Here is a 27963-nt window from a genome sequence, read left to right on the forward strand (position 1 = left end):
AGCAAAGAAAGGCTATAATAATTTAAATCTTACAAGAAACTGAATTGTGAATTTGATTCACTATTGAATAATTCCTAGTATTGAAATAGTAATTACTTGAATTTACAGTGTGTGGTTTGAATTCCAATTTCAATTCCAAAATTCCATAAGGTAAATTCAAGAGTCAAATATTTGAAAATTAGAATTCCCGCCTCGCGGTTATATGTCTCCGCCAACCAATCATTTTATCCTATGAGACATTTGTGTGAAATTGTAATAATTAGGATATGAATTCTTGAGTTATGGCCAAAAACATGTTTTATGAGGTCACATTGACCTTGACCTTTTGACAACCAAAATCCAATCAGGTCATCCTTGAATCCAAGTGGACATTTGTGCCAATTTTGAAGAAATTCACTCAAGGCGTTCCAGAGATTTCACGAGAATGGGATGGGCGTGAGGTCACAGTGACCTTGACCTTTGACAACAGAAATCTAATCAGTTTATCCTTGAGTCCAAGTGGACGTTTGTGCCTAATTTGAAGAAATTACCTCCAGCCACGGCTGTCACGGAGGTATAAAAACTGTAAGTTTAAGTTGCTCAAATTCAGTTGATCGATTTCTGATCTTACAATTCCAGTCAGGTAAAAAGATTAAAATGGTTGCTCAAATTGGATAGGTGAAATTCAGACGACGAAATATGAGATGAAATATTACAATGTGAACAATCAGGCTACAAAGGACAATAAATCAAGCCTCTGTCCTATCAGGTTACATTCTGTCAGTCACATGATCCAAGTGTGTAATCTGGTTTTAATACAAGAGGAAGAAGTAACTTTAATAACCTGGATGTTTATGTTTGAATTCTTCACAGTGAATTTTGTTGACTTGAATTTTAGATCTGAAAATGACTGAATTTGAGCAACTTGAATAAATCTTTTTTATATTGGACACCAACGCATTCTTTAATTAAATTTATGAACCAAACAAAAATACTTGAAATCAGGTTTTTGAAATTGCAAAACTTGAAATTAAGTACAAAGGAGAGAAATTAACCAACATTAATGCAAGTTAATAATTTCAATGCTAGAATTTCAGTTGCATTTCAATTTCAATATTAGTTGTTAAAATAGGTATTCAGTTGCTTTTTAGATTAAAAATATTGCTTTTATTTGCTTCCATACAATCTGTTTCAATGACATTTAATACCTTTTATATACCTAAAAATATTGACATGTAATCTCAGGCCTACAGATAAGCAACGGCAGGTTTGCTCTCTTTATTCTGCCAGAAAAATGTATGCATGTAAGAATATTATTATGAGTACAGACCTCTATATTGTTATTCATGACCCCGCAGGCATCTGCAAAGTCTGGATGTTTGGTGTTGATGTAGGCCAGCTCTATTGCAACCAAGTTATGCACCTGTGAGAAGAAGAAGAAGAAGAAGAAGAGAGGACAACTTCAGTTATCAAGCAATGTTTTGATTCAGCTTCTCATTAAACACAGCAATCTGAGAGATAAGGACTGCAGGCGATGACAGCACAAATGCAAAAAAAAAGAAAAATAAGAATGTGATGGTACCATCTCATTGGTGATCGGCAGTCTCTTCCTCAGGAGGGAGGTGACCACTTCCACAATGGCCTCATGCAGCTTAGGGAACCTCTGCAGCTCCTGCAGGACAAAACATTATGACTATGTGAGTGTGAGTGAGTGAGTGAGAAAGATCAATACCGGTGGAGATGTGAGCACAGCTGATTACCTGTGTGCTGTAGTTGCTGCAGTGCTGGATGATCCTCTGCATCTCCTCGTGGACCAGCTCCACGCAGCGCAGACTGGGCTCCTCCAGGCGTTTCACCTGCTTCTTCACCAACAGCTCGAAGGAAACCTCGGGCACAAACAGGGACGGACGCGGGCCCTGGCGTAGTGGGGAGGAGGGAACTGCAGGTTAGCAATAGTTAGAGCCGGAGCAACTTGTGTTTAGTGAGCAACAAAAGCATCAGAACAGACTCACAAAAAAAGTTGTGTCTCTGTTGCTTTACGATAGCTCACTGAACTAACGATGCCCCTAATGAGGTCACATTTATGGGATAATAATGCAGCAGCACTCACTGTTGCGTTCCTTATGGCTGTTAGGATGTCAATGGTGCTGAGTCCTCCCAGAGGATCCACAGACTCCAATGTTCTGCCAAAAGTCTCATGGAATATGTAACAAATTCTGGCTCCACCGCACCTGAAAAATAGCAGCGGGGGGATATTAGCTGTGATGTGAACCCCGTGGCCTACTCTCCTGTCAGCTCTTGCTCCACAGAGGCTGTGCGTGCCTCAACTTACAAGTTGTATCATATTAAATGATGAAACCAATGCAGTTGTTTTGCTCATTTCCACTACGCTGGATCAACAGCATCACCCTGTGGCCGAGCGGAGGAGAGGCACCGGTACTCACAGCTCGGCCGTCTCGATGTATTTGGCCGTGCCCTCTATGGTGTTGCAGTACTCTGTGGCGAACTTGGTGATGAGCTGGAGCAAGGTGGCACTTTGGTCTTCCACGGGTTCGCCGTAGCTGCCGAGCAGGGACTGGTACTGGGATGCCAGGACGTTGATCCGTGTCTTCAGCTCAGGGAGGCAGTCTCGGATGTGATGCATCAGTAACCTGACATTATGGAGGTAAAGGGCAGACGGTTCAGGTTTTGTGCAGATATGGCAAATTATATTCTGAGTTGTGATTTGTAATGCTAAACATCTATTGTCTAAATAAAAGACAATTTCTCTGATGGCTGGTATTAATAATTTAATAACAGGGCTGCTTCTGACATGCTGATATAACTTAATGTGTCCTGGTTACATTCATAACTACATATGTGTCGCATCTTATTCTTTTTACACTCACACACACTGTCTTAGAAAAATAAAGAATTATATATTTCATAGGGCTGTCAAAGTTGATGTGATAATAACACGTTAACGCAAATTAATTAATTTCTTTAACGCATTAACGCAACTTGCGATTTTTAGGTTGTAGCTCAGTTTTAAAGCTACAGTGAAGATACTGGCATCATATGAAACTAGAAACCCCAAGGAATCCATTAGTACCATCCATGTCATACTAGCTTGTCAGGAAGGAGGCTATATAAAGCTCCAAACTTGTGCTAAATTTTGGTGAGGAAAAACTGTCATGGCCATTTTCAAAGAGGTCCTTTGACCTCTGACCTCCAACTATGTGAATGTAAATGGGTTCTATGGGTACCCACGAGTCTCGCCTTTACAGATATGTCCACTTTATGATAATCACATGCAGTTTGGGGCAAGTCATAGTCAAGTCAGCACACTGACACACTGACAGCTGTTGTTGCCTGTTGGGCTGCAGTTTGCCATGTTATGATTTGAGCATATTGTTTTATGCTAAATGCAGTACCTGTGAGGGTTTCTGGACAATATCTGTCATTGTTTTGTGTTGTTAATTGATTTCCAATAATAAATATATACATACATTTGCATAAAGCAAGCACATTTTCCCACTCCCATGTTGATAAGAGTATTAAATACTTGACAAATCTCCCTTTAAGGTACATTTTGAACAGGTAAAAATGTGTGATTAATCGTGATTAACTATGATAAGGACAAGCTGTGGTATCTGGTGCAAAGAAGGAAAACTACCTACATGTAGCAAAGTGAAATGAACTAAGCCACAATGGAGGCATTCAACCCACTAATAGGCTGAAGAACCATTCACTGTATTGCACATTTATTTACCTAAAAATGATCCAGAAAAAAACAGTTAACACTATTCTTGATAACTTTTGATTGCAGTCCTGATCCTAGTCTAAATAGACAACTCTTTGGAGTTTAATATTAAAAGTCTAAGTAATACTGAAACAAATCTACAGAAGCACAAACATGGTAAAAATGCTTTTGTCTATTTTCAAAGCTTTTCATTCTTTTTATTTGACTTTTTTTTGTTTCGTTTTGCAACCCTTCTGCAAAATAAGCAACTGTTGACGTGTCGACAGGGATCTTAAAAGGGTTTACAGCGATAGAGACACGAGGCTTCGACGTGTAGTTGACGTTTACCTGTTAAGTGTTCTGGCCAGGTATTTGGTTCCGTTTCTGGTGGCGAGAGATGGATATTTCTTCTGCAGGAAAGCGTGTTCGTCTCGAATGGCATCGGTTACTGACTTCTTATTGTTGATGTCCAGCTGACTCCTAAACGTTTAAATACAATAAAACACCAATAATTAGTCTGGGCGATAAAGGATATTCAAAATGTATGTCAGGAAATATGGAAGACAATCTTATGTCTATCAATATATCATATCTTATGCTGCCTAATGTACTGTATATCATGATACTGTAGCTTGTCTTTGAACATGAAATAGTTATTGATGATCATTCAACTGAACTGAATGATAATGGATGTAAAGCTAGCAGTTTAAATCCCACAATGTATTCCTTTATCACTGTAATCACAAACATAGATATTGACATAGCAGCATTAAATATGTTTAATAGCACACTCATCACTATTGAGCCTCTCATCTCTATCATTACACACTCATCTCTTTTATGATGTGATGGGTTATTATCATTATTAGTTGTAGTATATTCATAGTTTTTCAGACCTGTTGACTACTCCAATGAGGCCCAGTTTGACAGGAATGACTCTGCCCATCAGTACGTCCATGGCATCAGTGCCGGCGTCCATCAGGTCCAGCTTGGTCACCACGGCCAGTGTCCTCCTGCCTGGTGAGTCACATTCATTAACAAAGGTCATTATTATAATTAATATTAGTCATCTTTTCACCATGTACTGTTTTAGTGGTGAAAGGGTGGCAAATAAAGCTCGATTTACATTAAAAGAAATGAGATTATGATAGTGGGTTTTGGATAATTTCTTCCTTCCAGGTTTTCTTACCGTCGGGGTCGACCTCCCGGGCCACCTTGAGCGCCTCCGAGGTGGCCATGTCTGTGTTAGCCGCGGTGACAGCCAGGATGATGCAGTTGGGGTTGGAGATGTGCTTCACGATTAGATCCTTTATCTGAAGCTCGATGTCCTTAGGCTGATCACCAACGGGCACCTGGAGGGGACAATGCCAATTAAAAGAAAGTACACAGTAAATCTAAAGTTGATTCATTAGAAACTACAGCGGAGGGATTTCTCAAATTAACACATGTTCAACCAGAGGGGAGGAACTAATGAGGCCCGAATCAAAGTCTGCATATACTTGGGCTTCGACAGCACACGTGGTTTAATAGAAGCATCAAGAACGAGTTACAAATATCTAATACACAAAAGCATCGACCAGATAGAGAAATTAACACCAGTGATCAGGCATATCTTGTAAATTGTGTGTTTTTTTACTCAACATTTGCATCTTTTAAATAAAGGAAGTGTTGTATAACAAATTTCCCCAGGGCTACGAGATGATCAAAGCTTTGTCTTGGGATGTAGGAAGTAGGGAGCACAGCATGCGTTACCTTAGTGATTCCAGGCAGATCCACCAGCGTGAGGTTGACAACGTTTGGAGAAAATATCTTCAGATGAATGGGATCATCGCTGATCCCCTGCAGAGGGACAAGAAAAGAATAGACGTGTACTGTGTATTTAACAGCTCAGCACTGTTTCACAGAGCATGTTCAAGATGCTGTTCGGCAGACTACAATCTTAGTTTTTTTCCTCTTACTTGCTGTCAATTGTGATGATAACAATATCATAGGCTCTCATCATGGTGATATTTTTGACACTGCTACAGCCCCTGTTTGTGCCTCTCATGTATTAGCGTTACATTTGAAACAGAGAGGTGAGTATCTGGATCTCTGAAAAATAAATACCAAGCAATGTTTGAAAAACCCAGATTGTTTAACGAGACTTACGGCTGTTCTAAAGGCATTTCCACAATCCACTTCTAAACATCTGGATGGAAAACAAATCTGCCCGCTGCACAATTAGAAACACTTTTAAACCGTTTCATAAGCTCTGTTTCCTATCCAGGTAGCCACCGGCTCCATCTCTGTTTGGATTAGGATAAGAAGTTGCAACATGAGAAACTAGTTAAAAATAAATGTTATCATGAAGTGGACAGAATATTTGTTTGATCCAGATGATTAGTAGAGCCTTTGAGGATTCTGGACGTACCTTCAGAAGAGCCATAAGTGTTAAACAACCTTCTGGGTTTTTCAAAAATTGCCATGTATTCATTTTTCTGAGAAATTGATGCTTAGCTCTCTGACTCAAATGTAACGCCAATACATAAGAGGCACAAACTGAGGCTAGGTGTCTGCTGTGGCTAGCACATTAGGAGTATCACCACTCTGTATCACTAGCAGGGGGAAGCGGCTCACCTTAGCTCGCTACTTGAGGAGGTATTGCCATCAGAGAGTATTGATCATAGAATGTATATAAAGATGGACGACATAACAGTTCCCCAAAAGTGAAGCCCAAACATCTGGATCGCCCCCTGGTGGCTGGCTGCAGTATAGGTCATAAACCCCTCCATGTTAGTGGATGGGACATGGGCCAAACTATAAAGTTAAAGTACACGTCAAATACATTGTCCCAAAGATGGTTTCTGTCATTTTATGTAGTTCTTATCACGCTGATGTATGTTCAAGTGTTCATTTTTCTGATAAGCTTGGTTTTAATTATTATTAATACTCTAAAAAGGGGCTGAGACGTCATGATTGACAGCTGTGATTGACAGCTGCTCTGAGTGAAGTAGTCGGGTGTGTGGGCGGGACCTCCATACCGCGGCTCCACCGCCGGATCACTACTGCGTGGCTCCAAATGACGTCAAAATCTCTAGATGTCAGCTCCCGCATCCGGGATATTTTGGCTTCACTTCTGCACAGTGGGAGGAAGTGGAGACGCGTCATCCATCTTAATATACAGTCTATGGTATTGATACTCTGTTTGGGGTGCTCTCCACAATACTCCACAATACTCAAGTACTGACCAAGTTTGCGCTTAAGTTAAGCTCGGTCCCAAAGAGACAGTTGAGATATGAGGTGAAACTTTTGCTGGTAGCGAAAATAGTTTTTTTAATTACTGTTGGTGTATTGTAAGCTTAATTTATAGGGGGGGGGGATCTCTATTATCACTGTCACTCCTGATGAGGTCACACAGAGGGCGTTCCCAATGCGAGACACTCCCTCATGCTACTCACAGAACCATAGTAATGTAAATAAGCCAAACTTTTACAAAGCTATATGAGAGCAAGTCTTTCTTACATTTGCCCTCCTTTCAGCTTTCTAGAAGCATCTCCATACCCTTTGGGCCCCAGTAGCCCTAAGCTACATGCCAAAAACAATGTTGGTGTGATTTTCCACTGTGGTCTCACATTTGATAAACATACTGTATAAGCTCTGCTGTGAAAGCCAGTTTCCTCAGCTCAGGGCTATCTCCAAAGTCAAGCCTTAACTCATGTTCTCGAATTTTTGGGTGAAAAAAAGTTTTGTATGCTTTCATCTCAATTGCGTCTGGATTATTTTAATTCTCTGTACATATTATGTGTTAGTCACTAATCCTTGGTTCGCCTGCAGCTAGCCCAGAATGTGCACCTAGTTTTCTAACAGGCAAAAGAAAGAAGGAATACATTTCTCATGTACCAACCTCCCATTGTTTGCTGCTGCAGTAGTTAGTAATGAGTTGCCCTTAAAGTTTGGTTTATGAAGGCCTGAGCACCGACCAGCGGTCAGGCCACGAAGGCCCTCTTGAAACTGAAGTGTTTATTATTTATGCAAATGAATCACTTTTAAGAGGGGCTTAAGATGCTCAAAAACTAATCAAACTAGGCACACATATCAGAGCTGGTGAAAAATTTGATATTTTAGGGGCTTAGATTTTGTGGAATGGCTCAATAGCACTCCCTGCAAAATTAGAAAACAGTCGCCCTCACGGTACGTTTCACCTACATGTATGAAATTTGGTAGGCAGGTGAAACATGTGGAGACGTACAAAAAGCCTCTTGGAGGTATACCATAAACCCAACCGGAAGTCAGACATTTTGAATTTAATGCTCCATTTTAGGCTATTTTTAGCCTTTTACAGGTGCTGTACTTTAACAAACTCCTCCTACAGATTTAATCAGAAGGACTTCAAGTTTGGTCAGAACAATCTAAAGATCTTTATGATGAAAAGTTTTGTGGAACGACGTTGCTGTGGTGTGGCGGGTGAAAAAGCGCCTTTTGCCATAAAACAGGAAGTTTGGGCATACATTCTCCAGTCTCCTCAAAGTATCACATGCTGGATACACACAGTCCAGGCCTGAAGACATCTACATGCCAATATTGACTCAGTCATAGCACCACCTACTGGCAACAGGTGGTCAGCATTATGTGACAAACATCACCCCATTTACATGAAACTTACATTGTGTGGTCTGACCTTGATGTACAGCAACATAATTCATGTTTAGCGCATGCTTTCTTGCACAAAGGAAGTGGCACCACGCATTCAACAGAGGAAATACCGCCCAAGGCATGCGCACAGTGTCCAATGTTCACGGAAATGCACGGCTATGTCAAGCGGCATCCCGACAGTAGCCCCGACAGTAGCCCCAACGAGCGCAAAGGTGTGAGGGCCCGATCATCGCTGCTTGCAGCAATAATTTATATACGTAGCTTTGAGTATGTTTGTATTATTTGAGATCTTCTAATAAATTCCAACCTAAAACACTATACTGGTATTCTTTTGTTTGTCCATCCATGTCTCACCTTATTATTCCCCGATATTCGCGCTGTTTCATTTTCGATTTCTTGCCTGATTTCTTCAAAATCTGTGTAGATCTGGAAAAAAATAATAAATAAAGAATGAACATAAAGACAAGCAGTGGGCCAAGAGTATTAATTAAATATTTTGAATCATAAAATTCGTACCTGATTTTTTGTGTGCAGAAACTTGCCCCACTCGTCCCCTTCTCTGCCTGTGACACATAATAAAACAGTATGGGTCACAGTTGTAGAGTAGCATTCTCAAAGGATGAAAACACAGGTGTTGCCTACTACAACTGCCAAGACAACTATTAGGATTAACTACCACGGCTAACATAAGGGCCGACGCCTGACGACAGTTACTGGTCTGGTGAATTAAGCAGCTGGAATTACAGGTGTGGCTTTGAGGAGGAGGGAGAAGAACTAAGAGGCTAATCCAGTCTATTGAATGTGAAGACACCTGTACAATGCACCTTTGTGAAGGCACTGTGCTTTTTTTTCACTCCCTGGCATCTACAAATGGTTAGAAACACAGTGACAGAGACAGAACTTTAAAACTGGTGCATGTTTACTGAGCACTAGGCAATTATATGACTTTTTTTCACACTGGACCTGTTCCCCAAATTTGTGTTTATTAGCCTGAAAAAAATGGAAAATTATGGTGATTTATATGCAAGAATCCAGACACAGAATACAAATGACTGAAGCAAAATCCAAATACAACAGTGGACTCATTAGTGGTGGTCAGTGGACTGAAACACTGCTGAAATTAGAGGGATTTTTTGGTGCTTACCACCGTCATCATTTTTCCTTGCATCTCCAGGTTCTACATGGACCAGCTGGAGGATGAGAGGTCGCCTAGTTACGATACCAGTCCCACGGGGCAGCAGGTCCCTGCCCACCAAGCTCTCCAGCACTGAGCTCTTACCACTGCTCTGGAGACACAAAACACACATAGAGACATGAGTTAGAGGAGGGGTGAACCAAGGAATACATGAATTTATTTCATATACTCATTTTTAACAGTCTCTTCTGCACTATATTCACTTTTTTTAATAGTCGTGTATCACAGCTGTTACCCTGTACTATATTCAGTTTTAACATTTTTTCTTCTTCTCCTTGTATTTTCATATCTGGTATATTTTTTTGTACTTTCCACTACTAACTTTTTTTACTGCCTTTTTACTAACATGTTTTGCACTATGGAACTGTGATGCTGGAAACTTGAATTTCCCTCTGGATCAATAAAGTTACTATTTATCTATCTATCTATCTATCTATCTATCTATTTACTTTCTGATTTAACACACCATGTCCAGTGTATGTTCTGATATAGAACCATGCTGGATCAGGGCTATACAGCCAACACCTGTCTTTTCCTCAAGCAATGAATGACCTGGTTTTGGCTAACAGTGAATGAGGCTCCTAAAATAGCACTGAAGATCAAAATAGAAATCACTGCCACAGCCAGTGCAGACACTGCAGCAGTCCATCTCAAGGTGCAGTGGGTTTATAGCAGAGCTGTCTGGGTCCACACATGTCTTTGTGTAGCCTCAATTCATTCTGGTATCTGAATATTTATTATTGCTCTACATATTGCAACATTTCCTCTATTAATGTTATATTTAACTGTGCATGCATTACAATAAATCATTATCTAGCTAGCATGAACCAAACAACATGCACCCAGTCACAGTATTTTACCTGAGTCCCCACCACTGCTATCTGAGGCAGCTGGATGATGTCTGATCCCACTGTGTTGAAGACATCCTGCAGCTTGTTTATGACTGGAATAAGAGCCTCCATGCTCAAGGTTTATGAATAAAAATTAATAAAACCGAGCTATTTTCGTGATGGAGCCAAAGTCATTCAATGTCCCACTACCGACACCACCATTGCAACAACACCCACAAGATAGAAGATAGATTTTGTATGGTGTTGGGAGTTGTAGTTCTCTAATGGGGAGCAGCTATAGCGTAGGCTGAGGAAAAGACTACAGAACTTGTGCTCTGGAATATCGCGAGTTTCATATTCTCGCGCATGCGTATTCGTGTTGTTGATGACAAGGTAGCTTCATTAGCCGAGTAGACTGGGTGGCTTGGTCCGTCTAACCTTTAACTTACTGCCTCACTTCTTGTCAGTAAACTAGTCTGCTGTTGCCAGTCCTCCGTTACACCACCATGCTGCAGTTCCTGGTGAGTTGAATTGACGTTATCATTCATGACATTGAAGTTTATCAGGATGCTAAGATGCTAAACTAGCCGAGCTAACGTGTTAGCATCACTTGCTGTCAAAACTCTTGACGGAGTTAGTTGAATATCTCTTCATAAGTCAGATGCTTTGGCCTTAAAGGACATGTGTTGTTTGTCTTCCAGGCTGGGTTTACCTTGGGAAACGTTGTGGGGATGTACCTTGCTCAAAACTACGAGGTAAGTTTGTTATTTACTAAAGTTCAGATCAACATATGTTGAATTCAACGAGTTATCTGCTTTCCCTGCGTCAAACAAACCCGAGTGTGTCCAGACTGTCATCCGGGTACTGCAGGAGTTTCATTCCCCCAATGACGTCATGTACATTTGGTACACCTTCAATTAATGCAGTCCTGCAATGAATCCTCCCTTCATGAAGGTTATCATGTTGAGTTTTTGTTGAAACTGTTCTGGAGAAAGTTTAAAGTTTCTGGAGAAAGTTAAAACAATCAACCATTATAACCTTCAAGTAGGTATAGGATTTATCACAGAACTGTTGTATTAGACTGCATTAGTTTTAAGATAAGACAAGATATTCCTTTATTAGTCCCGCAGTAGGGTTAATTTGCAGTGTACAGCAGCAAAGGGGATAGTGCAAAAAACACAGTAAAAAAAGAGCTAAACAAAGTGTAACAAAATATGAACCATTTAAATGGAAGGAAGTATAGAAATAGGAGCAGTATATACAGTATTGACAATAAACAGACTATTAACAAAATTGCACAAGTGGAAAATGATATTGCACAGTGAGAATGAAATGACATTCCACCTGAAAACATCAGGTTATTGTCAGTTTTTGGTGTGTAAGTGATCTACTGGGAGCAGTGCTGGTTGTGGAGTCTGACAGCTGCAGGAAGGAAGACCTGCGATAGCGCTCCTTCACACACTTTGGGTGGAGCAGCCTGTCGCTGAAGGAGCTCTCTAGTGCTGAGATGGTGTCCTGCATGGGGTGGGAGTCATTCTCCATCATGTCTGACAGTTTAGCCATCATCCTCCTCTCTCCCACCACTAAAAACCCATCTCTATAGGCAAGCCTTTCTATAAGCCTCATCCATATGTGTGTTTGTCTGTTTTTGTTTGATCTGTTTCTCATTGTTTCTGTGTCATATTGAAATTTTATTCTTGTTTTTTCATTGTTTGATGTTTCATTTGTGTGTGAAGCACTTTAACGGTGTGTTTAAAAGGTGCTATATAAATAAAGCTTTACTTACTTACCTTCATGTAGGTATGGGATTTATCGCAGGACTGTTGTATTAGACTGCATTAGTTTTAGCAAGGTGTACCTAATAAACTGGCAACTGTATATGTTTATCAGATTGTATTTGACAGTACTGCTTTTTCCTCTGTAGGTTCCCAACATAGCCAAGAAATTCGACGCCTTTAAGAAAGACGTGGAGGCCAAGAAGAAGCCCCCAGAGTGAGGAAACGGGACCATGTCGCAAGCAAGAACAGAAGCAATCTGGAGAGAAACTATTTATTTTACAGGGTTGTGGTACAATGAGTGTACATTTGCTAAAAGGATTTATCATGTAAAATATGTATGAGAGTATTAACAGTGCCTGGAATAGCATTTCTTCCCTTAGTTTTATAGGCATGTTCTCATTGTGGCCTATTTTTATAATATAAATTGCGCAAAGGCTGGATTTAAAGAATATTACAACTGACTAGTGGGATCACTTTAAGTCCAGTATCATGGCACTGTTGGCTGGCCTTTTCTAGGATGCACTGTGGTGTTTTAACTTGCACATTACATTCATTATCTTCACAATAGGTATATAATTATGTTCTCTAAAGTGAATATTAATAGAGTGTGAAATTGCTCTCTTCTGTTGTATTCCATAAAGATTTTCCTTCATAAGCTTCCAGTGTATCAATAACTGCCAAATTTTGACATTGGTGCAATTCTGAATCATTCAGCTTACAATAAAGTTGCTGTTTATGAATCTTAAAGTCTTTGTCTCATGAATGAAGTTAAGTTTTACTGGCACAAATTTGCACTGCTGTATGGATTTGTGGAAGAACAACAAAACATATCCATATTGTGGCATTGCCCTGGTTCCAGCAGTCAAAACTTGGTATACTTGGGCTGCGTCCCTACAAATGTGTCCACCAGATGGCGCCATTAGCAAAGCATTTAAATGTAACTCAATTCAACTTAAAAGATGAGAAATTCAATTAGGTTTGGCAAAAATTATAATTTACTATTACTTCTTCCGTTTTGCTCCCTTCTTCTTTTTATCTGCATTTGGCCACCCAAATCCTCTGAACTTCAGACAGTCCACTGCGTTGTGAGAAATGTAGTAGACGTTCTCCATGGCTGCTGGGCCGAGGATGTCCACCTCTGTCTTGGTGGGTTTGGCACTGGCGGACCGATTTTGGGGTGTTTTTGGACTCCCAGTCTTCTTTGTGGGCCTAGAACTTTGTGACTTTGATTTCCTGGATTTGGTGGGCTGTAAAAATAAAATACAAGTGGTTTGTAAATGTAAGTTCAGAACCAGACTGACAGATGAACATTTAAATGACTTCATAAGAGTGAACCTAAGTGGATACACTCCAGCATACACCTCTCTTGTTGACTCCATGCAGTGCCAGTCATCTCACTAACTGTTATGCATGTGAACTATAGATGGTGAAGAGGAGTGATGTGATACAGTGATATGTGGACAGACAGAAAATAAGGACAAGTAAAATAAGTAACATTGTTTTGTTTTCTATGACATTAATCTGATATGAATTTAATAATGTGAGCTTGACACATTGAAAATGTAAAGAAATGCATACAGAAAAAAAACATGCACATGCTGCTGAATTTAAGATGTTTTGATACAAAATGTGAGTGTTGGATATCAACATGTTCTAAATCATCACAAAAATAAGTTTATTCAGCTGGGTTGGGTGGAGCTGAGGAATGTGAATAAATGTTACTAATAATATAAAATGTGAGTAGCTCTCGGCCACTTTCATTTTGTCAAAGTAGCTCTCAGAGGAAAACAGGTAGTATACTTTACCATGATGAAAGATGTCAAGGTCACTTCCAAAATGATGGGATTATTTACCCATCTGTAAAATGAGAAGTATACACAAAAGGATGCTATAATTAATAGATCCATGCAGTACATAAAATTCAAGCTTTAGCACTTAAAATTGTCACAAATTAAAAATATACATGTACACCTTACCAGTTCTGGACTTGGCACTGTTGTAAGTGGCAACTGAATGGCTCCAGCTGGGACAGCGATACCCCATTTGTTTATGTTCTGTTGTCGTAGAGACAGATCAGACTGAATGAAGGGGTTGGCCCCTCCAAGCCTGTAAATTCTTTTGTTGCACCCAAGACGTAGTTAGCCCTCAAATACAACACAAAACTTAAGAGATGAGCGCAAAAGGCAAGAATTTAACGTTACAATTCAAATAAAAGCCAACAACAAGCTAGTATTTTTGCTTTTTTTTAATTTTTAGTGCAGTGGAATTCAACACTTGTTAAGACAGTAAGCTTTCAAATTCTTTGGCAATTCTCACCAAATTCTCCTGATTTAAAAAGCCCTTGCATTCACAATGTGAAAGTGTAGTTTTTGACATCACTGTAACATTGAAATACATTCAGTGAATGTAAAAACAGCCGAATACCATGCAGAAGCTCTCGGATCTCTCAATCATGCAATACAAATAAATATTAACAACCATAGCAAGTATGCAGTCACTTTGAGTGTAAGAAAATCCAATATGGACCCAAGAAACTTCTCAGTTGTGAGCGAGACACGCACAACCCAAAATAAAAAATGCACTGTATACAAATTAAATGACACCAAATTCAACAACCAACCGTGTGCCAATTTACTGCACATACAGTAGTAATATGGCATCAAGAAACAAGACCTCTTCTGTTGTTGAATTTAAGCGTCAAAATAAGATTCGTGAAAAATAGTGAGAAGTGCTTTTTTGTGGATCACCTGCATAGTGACGTATCTTTTTCTCTGAAGGCAGAATTTGGTTTAAAAAGCCTCCAGTGCAGCAACACAATAGCTTTGTCTTTCATGTAAACTGATACTTATGATAAAGTGTCAGGTGGTGACAGCAGCACTTCAACCCGAGGACCTCCCTTCAAGTACAGCATCTGCCCTGTTGATCTGTCTGTGATAGATACAATACAAATTTGAACCAGTTTCTGGGTTGTTGACCCCCATGACATTATCAAAATCACTTTGTGGCAGTGATGCAGGAGCAGACAAACATTATTTTACTGCAGAGCTCCATGCATTTAAGCCCTTGAGGGTGACAAAAAAAGGGTCGAAAGGGGGCGTTAAGTAGCAGAGCTACTGCGTAGAGACGAGGTGGACTATCATGTGGATGATGCGGGAGCCGCGGGGGCAGCTGCACAGGTCCATGCTCGGGTTCCGGATTTTGTCCTCCAGCAGCTGGTCCAACTCCCAACGCAGCTCCTTCACCAGCTCAGCCACCTGGATAACACACACACACACACATTTTTTTCAACTTTACCTTTCTGGTCATCACTATGAATACAGAAATCATAGCAGCACACAAAGAATGTAATTTTGATTATTATTATGCTTATTACTATGATTGTAGTGCATTGCTGTCTTTGGAGTCCTCGTAAAAGCCTTTTAAATCTTTTAAGCATATTAAACAAGTTACACAGACAGCTTTTACAACGTTATTCCTCACACACAGGTTTGGGCCATGCTTATTTATCCTCGAAATATCACAGTGTTACTAAATTTCAAACTAAAAAACATCTGCAAAGACACTTTTAGGGGATGTGCAAAGATATTCCAAACAGCTTTGTGCTTGTGATTCTAAACTAATTAAAGGTCCCAAATTGTAAAAAGTGAGATTTTCATGTCTTTTATATTATAAAGCAGGTTTAAGTGCTATATAAATACTGTCTATCAAAACGCTCAATATATAGAGAAATACACACACAGCCCGTATTCAGAAATTGTGCGTTTGAAAAAGGCCGTTAGGATTTCTGTTCATTTGTGATGTCACAAATATACAATATTTAGACCATTACACAGTTTTAAACAAACATTCTAAATGTGTCCCAGTTTATTTCCTGTTGCAGTGGATGTAAATAACATCAGCTGACAGGAAGTAAACACGGACCCAAGCTGTTGCCTAGCAACGCAATTCCGTTGAAATGCACTAAAACAGAGCGTTTCAGACAGAGGGTAAATACAGGTATATTCAGGCAGACAGTACGAGGAAAATAAAGTTGTTGTTTTTACGTTACAGCATGTAAACATGTTCTAGTAGAAACATAAAATACAAGTATGAACCTGAAAATGAGCATGATATGGGACCATTAAAACTCTGTTATCTCTTATCTCTGACCTGATGAGAAGCGGCAGCGAATCGGATCCATCCATCGTCGAGGGAGATGACAAACTCTCCCTTGTGCAGCTCCATGTTGACCTGCCCGCCTCCAAACAGCACGAGCGAGTAGACAGACACCATGCTGCAGTCCCTGATGAAGATGCGGCTCGTCTTCACCTTCTCGTGGTAAACCAGGTAGGGGCTGTTGTAATGGCGAACCTGGAGCACAAAGGAGAGGGTCAGGGGGCTTGTCGCTCCAACTAGCTGTTGAATACAAAGCCACATCTTTTCTCTTTCATCTCACTGTATAGTTGACGGACGACGGGTGCACGTGGACGCAGCCGTCGTCCTTGGTCATGAAGCGGAGCTCGTTGGCTTTGGGCTGCATCTTCATCGCTCCTTTGCTGGTCATCTTGTAATTCCCCTGAGGAGATCGTACCTGGAACAAAAAGGTCAAACACAGGAGTGTGAATCCAAGTAGAGATAACAGGCATGGGACAGTTTTAAAATGATTATACACTGGCTTCAGTTTCTTATTCTGATGACAGAGAGAATGAATATAGACCTGGACCACGTTGGGGTAGAGGGCGGCACAAAGCATGGCGGACATCAGCCGGATGTTTTCCGAGTTCAAGTTAGCCTGGAAAGGAATGAGGTTTATCATTAATATCAGAGGTTAGATCGTTGGGTATCTGTGTGCTTAAAAGCAGACTGAGATAAGTAAATTCCAAGTGACATATGCAGCTGATACTATTGAAATAAATTCTCTATAAAATGAGTCAGATAGAGGTACTAAACACTAAATATTATACAACTGATATATTAACGTGTATTTGAACAACAAAATAAAAACACCTCCAGCACTATGATGCATGTGTGTGTGTGTGTGTGTGTGTGTGTGTGTGTGTGTGTGTGTTACCTCGGGGCCGGTGGCCTCTAGAACACCATCGGTGCCTTTAGAGCTCATGCGCTCTATAGTCCTGGCCCTCAGTCCTTCCTTGATGAAGCCAATGTCAGACAGCAGCTCAGCAAACTGCCTCTTCAGACTGGCGATCTCCTGCACAGTTGACGCAACAGATATTTTTTAAGAAATGTATGATTTGGGGGAATTTTTCTCACCTTTTTTTTTTTACACAATTTTAAAAGATAAGATAAGATAATCCTTTATTAGTCCCACAGCGAGGAAATTTGTAGAAGAGAATGGATTAGGTCACTTCTGCCTCACCTGTAAGCCTCGCGAAGACAGGAAGTTCTCCCTGCAGTAAAGGTAGCCGGCCTGGTGGCCATTCTTTGCAGCACAGCACCATCCCTGCAAGAGAAGGAATATCCATCACATCTATCATTTGAAACTTCAACATTTCTACATATAAATGCTGGTTTTGCGTAATTTTACCACAAAGATAAGTCCAATCAGTACCAGGGTTATTATGGTAAAGTAAAACTGAAACTAAAATGAAAATAAGCAGCAAAAAATATTTTTAGTAAACTGAAACTAAATAAAAACTAAATTCTTTATGAAAAAATAAAACTAAACAGAAACTATATTGCCTGGTAAAAAAAAATATTTAAAATAAAATAAAAATGAACATAAATTAATTTCAGTTTTTTAGCTATAATATATCATTACTGAAAAAAGGAGTCAGCATGAATTTCAATCAACTCTCTTGACACTGAACCACACTAATTGTACGGACTTAACATTCCAGGAGATGGCGCTATGCCGTAATTTCTTCACTAAAGTAGAGCGAGGAATTAACATTAAACACCATGACCATTCCTCCACAGTTCTCAATATATTATGTATGTACTGTATATTTAGCATTACATTATATCGGGCCCTAACAAAAACAAAACTACTGTAAAACTAAATATATAAAAACTAAAACTTTCTGAAAAGCTGAAACTTAAATCTATCTAAATCTAGCAAACACACTCTGAAAATTAACTTAAACTAAAATGAAATTGAAAAGTCAAAACTGAAATAAAATCTATTAAAACCGTGATCAGTACCTTGTATGCCTGTAACAAAGCTAGATGGTCACTACTGGCCAAGGCAAAGGCCTGTTTCTTTTCATTGGCTTCTTCCCGCTTATCCCATGGAGACACCTGGAAAACAGACAGAATAAGACACTTTTGATTACTAATAATCATTAAGTGGGTTCTTCTCTGTTCAAAAAATAAAAAACTGGTTAAGGATACTAAATCAGCATTGTGAAGCTAGAGAGTGACACATATGGTCTCTCAACAGTAGCAAGCCGTTTTCTTACAAATGGTGATTTGAAGGCCAAACTGGCAGCGATGGTGAGTGCTGGGTCGAGGCAGCGAAAGATGGCACCGAACAGCATGAGTTTCCCGATTCTCACGTCGACGGGCAGGCAGGCCAGGTGGTAGCCCAGCGGGGTCAGTTTCTCATCTGCAGTTAGAGCTCCAAGGTCCCGCAGGCGCTGCTTGGCTGCGTCCAAGCTTCCCATAGCTGGGGGCTCGATGAGCCGAGAGAAGACGGACTCCAGCATCCGCTCGGCAAACACGTCCAGGATCTTGATTCTGTCGGAGAGAGGGGGAAATGGTAAATACTAGCATGGGGAGATATTGTTTTGCATATCCTAAAATCTGACACGATGCTACAGCTGTCTGAAGAGAAGACCCTCTCTTTTTCCCCTCTATTTCTAAGCATAAATCCCAATAATCAGGTCAATACATAAACCTCTATTGTTTGCATTTACAGACACAAAAAAAGCAGGTTGGCATTGTGCAAAGAGCAAACAGATGGATCTACCGGAGGCAGAGCTGCTCTAGAGGCACTCTCTGGATCTCAGGCAGCTGTTGCTCAGCCAGCTGGTGTTCGAAGCAGTGGCTGGTGAAGAGGTGGAAGCAGACCCCCGAGGCCACGCGACCTGCTCGACCCCTCCTCTGCAGAGCGTTGGCCCGAGAAACCCACGAGTCCTCCAGGCTCTCCATGCTTTTAGTCGCATCGTACCTGAAAATAGAGTCAAGAAGAAATGAGAAATGTAGATTTTAAAATAAGTCGTGCAACACTCTATCCACGTCAAATCAGATACGTAAGCAAATTATAAAACTACTGTTTGTTTGATTGTGTGTGGCAACAAAAATGTGGTACAATTAACAACCATTGTTCTATAGAAATCACAAATTGACATACAGTTTATCCAAAGAATCAACATAACATCTGTTCACTTCACAGGTTACCTTTTCTCCTTCATCTTGCCAGAGTCGATGACATACACCACGTCGTCAATGGTTACCGAGGTCTCGGCGATGTTGGTGGAGATGATAATCTTTGTGACACCCTCTGGGGGCCGGCTGAAAACTGCCTGCTGCTCCTCATTGGACAAGGTTGAGTGGAGCGGGTACACCACACACCTAATGAGGGTAAAGTACATCCACATTAGTTACTGTAGCGTCTGTTTAGATTTCAAGCATAGCCAAAAATGTCCTGTGACTGGGACAAGTTTTCTTTCCATTTTATTGTGAGCTTGGTATTTCACTATTGTATGTGTTAATTACAGCTATTTATTAAAAGGTACAATCTGTAGACAAGGATCATATGTTTACAGTTTTTGGTTTTAAAAAGCGTCAAGAAATTCAGGATTGCCCCAGAAAGGAGAAAAAAAGAAATGAACATGGATGCTAACAATAACAGGAAGTGACTTTAGACACAGACCTGGTCCCCCTCCTGTTGTTGAACATTCTGTTGGACATGAGCTGCTCGTAGAGCGTCTTGATCTCAGCCAGGCCTGGCATAAACACGAGCACTGCACCTGGATACAGAAACCAAAAGGTTACACCAACATAATCAAAGTTCACACTGAAACTTTCAAACAGTCTTGAATTCACCTCGACTCGACTGAGTATACACGGGTGATTCTTACCTTCAGGGTAGTTGTGTTTTCCATCTACAATCCACTCCAGCAGGCTCTCCACCAGGTCCATGTTGATCTTATCCAGGTCCATAGCAGCAATAGTCTTCAGCACAGACTTCTTAGTATCTGAATAAACAGCAAAACAAAATGTAACATGTATGCATTAACAGGCAACGACAGATTGTTTCGATAAAAAAAAGTTTAAGAACCCATACAAGAGATCAGCTCAGTGTATGATACTTGTTCTTAAAACTCACCTTTGAACCTGACCGTGAGATCCTGCAGGCTGAGCTGCTGGTCTGGGATGGAGTCTTTGACAAAGTCCTTCTTAGAGAAAGACATGAAGTTCCACATGTCATCACCCAGGTCGTCCACCACGTCCCTTTGATCTCCTCTGTTTCCTCGTCCACCTGTGGAAGACGAATTCTGTTTCCCTGAGCGCATGTAAGGGCTGCCGTCCTCGATGACATAGCTGGGGAAAAAAAGTAAACGTATTCACAAGCTGAGTTTGGTTAAATATTTGTTGGAGAGAAGGCGGATGTACTTACCGAGTTTTATCGAGGGCATCTTCGAGGAAAAACTGGTCGACAGGAAAAGTACGCCCTGAAATGAGAGAAATTCACTGAGTGGGGAGAGAAACAACCTACGGAATGAGGATGTGAACATGTAACATGTGTGTCATGTCTAAAATAGATACCACCAAGTGGCTAGTTAGTTACCTGGTATGTGGATAGTGGGACAGTCGTAATAATACTCAGAGAAGAGGTTGGCATTAAGCGTGGCACTCATTAGAATGATCTTCAGGTCTGGCCTCTGCATCAGCAGGTCTTTTAATACCAACAGCAGGAAGTCGCTGACAAAGAGAAGATGAAATAGAGACGGACAGTGACTAAGTTAAAAAGGAGTAAATATGACTTGCCTGTTTGAGAAGGTAACGTCTGTGCTTGACTGAATTACAAAAGCTATTTAGTGACGGCTCAAAATGCCTGAAGAAGGTGCACACGTTCTGTACCATATGTGAGTGATCTGCATAATCTCACCTCTCCTCCGTTCGCTCGTGCACCTCATCCACAATGACGTGTGTGACGCCTGTGAGGTCTGCCTCGCCCTCCAGTCTCCTCAGTAACACGCCGGTGGTGCAGTACAGCAGTCTGGTGGCAGACGTCTGACAGAGGAGAGCAGAGAGCAACATAAGAGAGGATATAAAGCTGGACTACATATACTCAGGATAGGACTCAGAATATGTTGCATATGATGAAGTCCTTTGGACCCAGTGACTATAAGCTGATACTACACACATGTACATGTCAAATGTGCCCGTACCCTAACTGTCTCCAAGCGGATCTGGTAGCCCACTGAGTTGCCCAGATTCTCTGCACGCTCCTGTGCCACTCTCTGGGCCACGGAGATGGCAGAGATGCGGCGTGGCTGAGTACAGATGATATTGGCCACCTGGTCCGCTGGACCGTCCAACGAGGCGTCCAGAATGAACTGAGGGATCTGAGTGGTCTTACCACACCTGCAGAGCAGTAACAGGAAACAAACATTAAACAGAATCATATCTGACACAGAGAGGTATGAATAGGCCGAGCATCTTTATATCTAGCAGATTTGAGAAAAGGGAAAGAATAGAATGGCTGTGCAATTAAACAACACAACATGGAAAGAAAGTGTCAGAGTTATTAAAGTACTGTAAAGTCATATTTTTAAAATCTTTACATCAAGAGAGTGTATAAAATGTGGATTCAGTCTTGATAATCACATAATAGGAAAGTACTGAGGACCAGAATGTAGCACCAGTCACAATAAAAGCGTAAACATAAAAAAACACTTCAAATTTTCCATACACCGTCGTCTATAACCAAATCACATATGTATAAATAGCATTTAGCCAATTTGAGCCTTTGTGAATACCAACACTTAACACTGCACTGTGTGACCCACCCAGTCATCCCGCTGATAACCAGCACCTGGCACCGATCTAACACGTCAAGGATGTTTTCTTTTTCATTCCAAGCCGGCAGTTTCCTCCTCTGCTCCAACATGGACCTGAAACGCCCGGATGACTGGAGGGACAGAAGCACAGCAATCCATTAAAATACAAGCATCGTGTCGGAGAGGATGTGAAATAAAATAAAAGGTAAAGATCCGTCTTCTTTTTTTTTTACCTGTTTCTTCTTAAACTCTCGGCACAGCTTGCCGTTTTCTTTCAGTAGGTTGTCTATCTTCAGGTTGTGCTTAGTCACCATCTTCTTCCTCAGATTGACGTAGCTCTCAGTCTCGACTGGAACAGCCTCATCCTCGTCGTCCTCATCCAGCTCCTCTGCCTCTCCCATCTCTTTCACTTTAAACACAGAGGTGGGATTTCAGCTCGTATACACACACAAATACAGTGTTCTATTTGGACAATAAATAATATATAGTAATTCATCTTGTTGACTCACGATCTGTGGGTCTCTGGTTGGTAGGTGGAGCAGTCCTTCTGCTGTTGGTATGATTGCTACTATTGGTATTACTACTCCTGCTTTCCTCAGAAGCATTGCTCCTCACACTCTTACTCTTTGCCACAGCAAGAGGGGGTGGAGGAAGCACAACAACGGGCGGTGGTGTGCTGTATTTGTGATGACTGACAGCTAGCAGTTCATTCATGGTAGTTTCATTTTCACATAGGGTGATCAGAGTGTAAACAACAGGCTCGTTGTCCTCTGCTGCGGCCAGCGCTTCTCCGAACAATCTTTCAGTCACGCTGAGCCTCCCTGCAGCCCCGAAAGACTGGTCGGTGGTGCTGAAGGCAACTATTGGTGCCTGAAAAGGGTAACGGTTTCCTTTGGGGAATCGGACCTCTAGTTCATACTCGGGTGGAGAAAAGCTGCTGAAGCCCGGCTGGCTCGGGCCGTTCAGGTCGGGGGAACCAGCCCCAGATCTCCCTTTGGTGGGGAGCTCATGCTTAAATTTGCATTTGTTCCCAAACCGGCAGCCTTGCCCTTTCATAAAGAATCGGCAGACATCTCGGATGTTAACGACTCCTCCTCCACCACCTCGACTCCCAGCTTGACTACCATTCTTGACTGCATTGTCTGAGAGGAATAAGAGGTCCAGGGTTACTGACCAGACTGTATTGGCAATGCGCTCGCTGAAGCGCTCACCAAAAATGGCAGCTAAGGCCAGAGCTTCCTCCTGCCTCTGGCTCAAACACTCATCCATAGGAACCCCTTTAAGGCCATCGGGGGAAACTGCTTTCTGGCCGTAGCGCTCACTGAAAACCTGCTGGAGGAGCTGTTCCAAAGTGGCCCCGAAATCCCCTCCACCAGACTCCAATGCCCTCTTGCCGCGCTCCCTGTCAAACCCATACCTACAAAAAGATAAGATGAGAAAAACAAAGGGTAGGAAGATAAGGGAAATATTCATCCAACATTATTTTTTTTTAGGTTTCCGACAGGGACAATTGACAACTGTCAACTCCAAAATAAACAAACTGTGCTTCACCTGCAGAGTTTTCCTATGGCAAATAAGGAGATGACAGGTTCAGGGGTGGGCCGTTCATCATCAGACTCTGTCTCATATGCTGGGCTCTCTGCCTTCTCCAAAGGCTCATCATTAGTGGCCCAAAACTGGCCTTCGTCGCGGTGGTCCAGCTCATCAAATTCCTCCTCATTCTCTTCTCCCCCCGTATAATCTGAATCAGATTCACTGAGGCAAAGAGGATAATGAGTTCATGTGGAAAAACATCACTTAATTGAAACATTTTCTGGCATTCCAATGGGTCTATTTAAACAGATAAAGGGATGTAGCATATTTTATGTATATTTAGTAGAATAGACTCACTCATATGGCGCATCAAAGTCCTGGGCCTGCAGATTCCGCAGAAGCTCCTTGAGTTGCTCTTGGTTTTCATTAGTCATGAAGAGCTTCTGCAAGGGCATGGTGCTCATCTCTGGTCTGATGCCGTCACTTGGCTTTGGGCTCGTTCGTGGCCTCGCAAGGGACCTTGGGAGAGGCTTGCCGCTGCTTTTCCCACCGCCTCTGCTGTCCCTGTCTCGATCTCTACCTCCCCTTCCTCGACCTCCATCCCTTCCTCGGCCTCCATCCCTTCCTCGACCTCCATCCCTGCTGCCACCACCACCACCACCACCACCACGCCCGCTGGCACCGCCTCGTACTTTGGCAGGTCTGGAGGCAAAGCCAGGTAAACAGAGAGAGAGAGGGGAACAGGAGAAATGAGGTTAAAAGAGGAAATCGGCAGGAAATGAGCACACTGTGATAAATCTGATCATTCTTTCATTATAAATGCATACCTGCTGGGACGAGGGGGTCCAAAATCCACGCTGAAATCATCATCGTCATCCCAGCCACCAGCTCCTCCTTTCCTACCTCCACCTCCACCTCCGCCTCCGCCACCACCACCACCACCTCCACCTCTACCTCCAGGCTTGTTAAACTTCCCCCCTCCTCTGTTTGGCTTCCCGCCTCTTCTCCTTGCACTCATTTCTCTGTGAAAACACACATGAACAGTTTCATATAAATAATACATTTCAAGCAGTCTATCTTCAAAGCATCACCACCAACACAGCTGTTATCCCACAGTATACCCACCTACAATGAGTGTCCTCTCATAGCAGCAACCAACCTGTGAAGAGAGACATCAAATGCATACTTTGAATGAATCTTCTCAGCCCTGGAAGTGTACAATAATCCTGGATAGAGTAGAGAGAGCTGCTAGTTGCAGGGCAGGCAGCTACTTTACATCTACTGCAGTGCACAGAGTCGCTCTTGGCTGTGTGGTGGCTCACTGTGGCAACTCAGTTCAAGTGCGAGCAATGTGATGGTGGCTGACACACACAGCGCTGGTGGCTACAATTATGCAATCAAACGGAGAACTAACGACCCAACCAGGGCGAAGATCCACTTAACTCCATCCCCTGCCTGTCTGGCTGACAACGTGTTTAGTTTGCAAGTTATAAAAGCACATGACATAGCTGGCATCGGCAGAAACGTGGTATTGTGTCAAGCTTCTGCTAGCTAACAAGCTAACAGCTAGCACCCTCATTCATGATTTACCGAGTTAGCAGAGAGAAGCTGTCGCACTTTGTAAGTCAAGTCGAGAGGTTTAAATGCGTACGAATGTATGTAATGTAATGTAAGAAATATATCATAAAGTCATAAAGTATAAAACGTACTTGAAAAACGTAACTTTCGTAACTAGTGTGGACAAACCTGAGCAGCTGTTCAACCACCGGTAGCCTGAAGCTCTCTCATTGGTCCAAACTCAGAGGTCAGAGGTTGTTTCTGATAATAACCGGAAGTGACGTTTCGAGGAACTAGTCCATGGAAAATTGCTAATTTAAAAAAAAAGATTTTTTTTTAACCAATATCTGTAGGTTGTTGGACTAAATTAAAGGCGACATATATTGAGTTAAACTACATTTTTATGAAAAAAAACAACACTTTTGTAAGCTACCGTAAAGTAGTTAAGGTCTGCACCAAATCTTGTAACCATTAGGGATGGGAATTACGGCTCTTTATAGTGAGCCAGATCATTTGGCTCAGCTCACCAAGAAGAGCCGGCTCTTTCGGCTCCCAACGACTCTTCATTTTACCACTTCTGCAAATGTAGCGATGTTTTGACCTATAATTAGTATGTGTGCACATATATCACTTAAATTATTCAATTTAATTATACTAAACCTTATAATTTCCAGAATACCATAACTTTACATGCTGCTTAGTTTCCGACTGTCACTCATCTTGTCTGCTATTCGCGCACCACACTCCTCTTTTTCTCTCCTCCTCTTCCTTCTGCTCTGTACCTGTAGACCGTCAGCGTGCCGTGCACCCCCGCCTCTCCCTGCTTGATGGTATGATCATTGTCTGTCATCACCTGATTGGTCGCACGGACGTCATTAACACAACATTCAGTCAAAGTCAGTGCATGGAGTGGCTGTGGCGCAGAGAATATCATCCTATCATTCTGCCTTGAATTAATTAAAGAAAAAAGAAAAAAACGGCTCTCAGACGGGAGCCGGCTCTTATCGTTAACTTAAAAGAGTCGGCTCTTTGAACCAGCTCGTTCGCTACCAACACATCACTAGTAACCATGGCAACTAGAGTTTGCGTAGAGCTGGCTGCTACACAGAGCTGACCGCTTGTTTTTAGGGTGATTTACTGAACAAATAGGACTTTTCACATTCAGTGAATTGGCCGGTAACGGTACACAGCGTTTCCTGTCGGTTCTGACGACCATCTGCCAGCTGGAGGAAGCTGTCTCTGATGTCTGGTGGGGTGTGATTGTGATCTTCTAACACCCAGCAGCGCACACACACACACACACACACACACACACACACACACACACACAACTCCTTCTGTCTCTACTATCTGCTGTCTAATGTTGTATCATCTTCACTTTCAGACAAAAATCGAAGGAATTCTTTACAAAGTCAAGGTAAATAATATTTTTTTTATTTTATTTTTATTTAAAATATATAAGTTTCATACCTGCACATGTTGCTGACAGATGAGGTGCTTCAGGTAATATATATTTGTTTACAGGGGAAGGACCTATAAAGGTGTCCTACATTTTCCCAAATGAAGACAGATATGGTGAGTGATGATGCAACTTTACACTTTTACATCACAGTTACCATCTGTGTCAACTTCTCCTCTATTCTCCACAGAGGGGAAGTGCAGCAGTTGTGCATCAGGGGTGATGATGAGGAGCGGTACCGGTAAACACACCTCAGCAGGTGGCATCATATACACTGGAGAGTGGCTTGAAGACAAAGTATGTATTTACTTCTTCTGGTGTCTGTTATTAAAGACTGTATGGTTGTATTTTCCTCTGTGGTTAGTCATATGTGCTCGCTCTCTCTCTCTCTTTCTCACACAGATGCACGGTAGAGGCACCCTGCAGCATCCCTCTGGAGCACTATATGAAGGAGAATTCAAAGACAACATGTACCACGGCACAGGAACATATACCTTCCCTGATGGCTCTACTTACAAAGGTCACTTTCACAATAACAGGTAAACGGCAATCCAATTTGGTGCTTACTGTGCCATTAATGTTTTTGGAAAAGAGCCATGTCCTTTAGGAGTTTCTAAATGATTATCCTGTAGGGATGTGGTCTAATTGATGTGCAGTGGTTCGGGTTAGCCCTCTGTTATAACCACAATAAAGCAGCATTCCCAAAGCAATCACTTTAACATGACATTTCCCACTTACAGTGTTTTACATATTAGCCACTTGAACCCCAACATTTCAATATTCAGACCCAAGACTTACAATTATATCAAATGTGAGATTATGATGTCCTAACTGGTTGTGTTCCAGGTTGGTGGGAGACGGGGCATTCACAAACACAGAGGGACAGGTTTGGATGGGGGAGTTCCACGGCAAAGCAGCGCTGGGCCTGAAATTGCAGCACAATACTTAGGCAAAACAAGCGTTATTGTACTGCACTGTATAAAACACTGAAAATGAAAATTAAACTATATTTAAAAAAAGACTAAGCTATAAATGTACATGCGTTCAGACTGTCTTTGTCTGTATATTTACTGTACTAAATGCTAACAGATAGACCCATGTTTCTCAGACACATATGTATTTCTTTGAATTGGTGTTTAAATATCAATGCAATCTTTGTCTTGTCTCTTGCCTGGACTCACTTTTCTCAGCTGTATCTCCTGCTTTACTGGTCGTGGTGCTCCGACACAGTTTCATTTCACTCAGAAAATATCCCAATTTTTCTGGCCCTAACTCTGCTTTTATGTAGCAGCGACAGTCAGGGTGCATTACATGCTACACTTAGTAGCTAAC

The 27963-nt window shown here is 41.6% G+C and overlaps 5 protein-coding genes across 8 annotated transcripts in view; 2 read left to right on the forward strand and 3 right to left on the reverse strand.

Annotated features, from left to right (window-relative positions):
* Positions 1-10672, reverse strand: part of LOC141762312 (dynamin-1-like protein) — a 17376-nt gene extending 6704 nt beyond the window's left edge. For both annotated transcript variants that reach the window (XM_074626383.1, XM_074626382.1), the window contains exons 1-13: positions 10388-10672; positions 9477-9618; positions 8849-8895; positions 8687-8758; positions 5453-5539; positions 4890-5052; positions 4597-4717; positions 4049-4180; positions 2424-2630; positions 2090-2210; positions 1740-1895; positions 1562-1651; positions 1310-1402 (exon numbers count right to left, since the gene is read on the reverse strand). In XM_074626383.1, coding sequence (XP_074482484.1) covers positions 1310-1402; positions 1562-1651; positions 1740-1895; positions 2090-2210; positions 2424-2630; positions 4049-4180; positions 4597-4717; positions 4890-5052; positions 5453-5539; positions 8687-8758; positions 8849-8895; positions 9477-9618; positions 10388-10489 — 1533 coding nt within the window. In that variant the 5' untranslated portion in view covers positions 10490-10672. The remainder of the gene's footprint in view (positions 1-1309; positions 1403-1561; positions 1652-1739; positions 1896-2089; positions 2211-2423; positions 2631-4048; positions 4181-4596; positions 4718-4889; positions 5053-5452; positions 5540-8686; positions 8759-8848; positions 8896-9476; positions 9619-10387) is intronic.
* A 46-nt stretch (positions 10673-10718) lies between these two features.
* Positions 10719-12882, forward strand: stmp1 (short transmembrane mitochondrial protein 1). The gene is made up of 3 exons (XM_074626397.1): positions 10719-10878; positions 11059-11112; positions 12282-12882. Exons 1-3 carry the CDS (start codon positions 10864-10866, stop codon positions 12351-12353), a joined length of 141 nt encoding a protein of 46 aa, XP_074482498.1. The 5' UTR covers positions 10719-10863; the 3' UTR covers positions 12354-12882.
* A 225-nt stretch (positions 12883-13107) lies between these two features.
* smkr1 (small lysine rich protein 1) lies at positions 13108-14217 on the reverse strand. The gene is made up of 3 exons (XM_074626396.1): positions 14112-14217; positions 13941-13992; positions 13108-13382 (listed from the first exon to the last, which is right to left on the reverse strand). The coding sequence occupies exons 2-3, from the start codon at positions 13941-13943 to the stop codon at positions 13137-13139; spliced, it is 249 nt and encodes an 82-aa protein (XP_074482497.1). The 5' UTR covers positions 13944-13992; positions 14112-14217; the 3' UTR covers positions 13108-13136.
* A 148-nt stretch (positions 14218-14365) lies between these two features.
* dhx57 (DEAH (Asp-Glu-Ala-Asp/His) box polypeptide 57) lies at positions 14366-25451 on the reverse strand. Of its 3 annotated transcripts, none has more exons than XM_074626380.1 (25): positions 25362-25451; positions 24741-24774; positions 24443-24637; positions 23973-24317; positions 23634-23837; positions 22592-23499; positions 22316-22491; positions 22092-22213; positions 21471-21666; positions 21188-21312; positions 20867-21000; positions 20696-20750; positions 20405-20619; positions 20157-20273; positions 19949-20045; positions 19474-19647; positions 19043-19243; positions 18534-18810; positions 18277-18372; positions 17492-17575; positions 17186-17323; positions 16832-16906; positions 16571-16705; positions 16285-16485; positions 14366-15389 (listed from the first exon to the last, which is right to left on the reverse strand). In XM_074626380.1, the coding sequence occupies exons 3-25, from the start codon at positions 24631-24633 to the stop codon at positions 15246-15248; spliced, it is 4410 nt and encodes a 1469-aa protein (XP_074482481.1). In that variant the 5' UTR covers positions 24634-24637; positions 24741-24774; positions 25362-25451; the 3' UTR covers positions 14366-15245. The 3 variants fall into 3 exon arrangements, with proteins under 3 accessions (XP_074482481.1, XP_074482480.1, XP_074482479.1); XM_074626379.1 differs by lacking the exon at positions 25362-25451 and adding an exon at positions 24892-25349; XM_074626378.1 differs by lacking the exons at positions 24741-24774; positions 25362-25451 and adding an exon at positions 24775-25349.
* Positions 25452-26506: 1055 nt separating this feature from the next.
* On the forward strand, positions 26507-27785 carry morn2 (MORN repeat containing 2). The gene is made up of 5 exons (XM_074626410.1): positions 26507-26589; positions 26697-26747; positions 26822-26928; positions 27034-27170; positions 27478-27785. Exons 3-5 carry the CDS (start codon positions 26854-26856, stop codon positions 27578-27580), a joined length of 315 nt encoding a protein of 104 aa, XP_074482511.1. The 5' UTR covers positions 26507-26589; positions 26697-26747; positions 26822-26853; the 3' UTR covers positions 27581-27785.
* Positions 27786-27963: the final 178 nt, after the last annotated feature.

The sequence above is a fragment of the Sebastes fasciatus genome, chromosome 23 (genome assembly GCF_043250625.1).
Source record: "Sebastes fasciatus isolate fSebFas1 chromosome 23, fSebFas1.pri, whole genome shotgun sequence".
Taxonomy (NCBI): domain Eukaryota; kingdom Metazoa; phylum Chordata; class Actinopteri; order Perciformes; family Sebastidae; genus Sebastes; species Sebastes fasciatus.

Excerpts from the sequence above, each read along its gene's own strand:
- stmp1 (XM_074626397.1), top strand. Across the intron at positions 11,113-12,281 it reads ACCTTGCTCAAAACTACGAG|GTTCCCAACATAGCCAAGAA; the intron begins GTAAGTTTGTTA and ends TTTCCTCTGTAG.
- dhx57 (XM_074626380.1), bottom strand. The coding sequence starts at position 24,633 with ATGAGTGCAAGGAGAAGAGGCGGGAAGCCAAACAGAGGAGGGGGGAAG. Across the intron at positions 24,318-24,442 it reads GGACCCCCTCGTCCCAGCAG|ACCTGCCAAAGTACGAGGCG; the intron begins GTATGCATTTAT and ends CTTTGCCTCCAG. Across the intron at positions 20,751-20,866 it reads TCCCACTATCCACATACCAG|GGCGTACTTTTCCTGTCGAC; the intron begins GTAACTAACTAG and ends CTCTCATTTCAG.
- morn2 (XM_074626410.1), top strand. The coding sequence starts at position 26,854 with ATGATGAGGAGCGGTACCGGTAAACACACCTCAGCAGGTGGCATCATA. Across the intron at positions 26,929-27,033 it reads GAGAGTGGCTTGAAGACAAA|ATGCACGGTAGAGGCACCCT; the intron begins GTATGTATTTAC and ends TTTCTCACACAG. Across the intron at positions 27,171-27,477 it reads GGTCACTTTCACAATAACAG|GTTGGTGGGAGACGGGGCAT; the intron begins GTAAACGGCAAT and ends GTTGTGTTCCAG.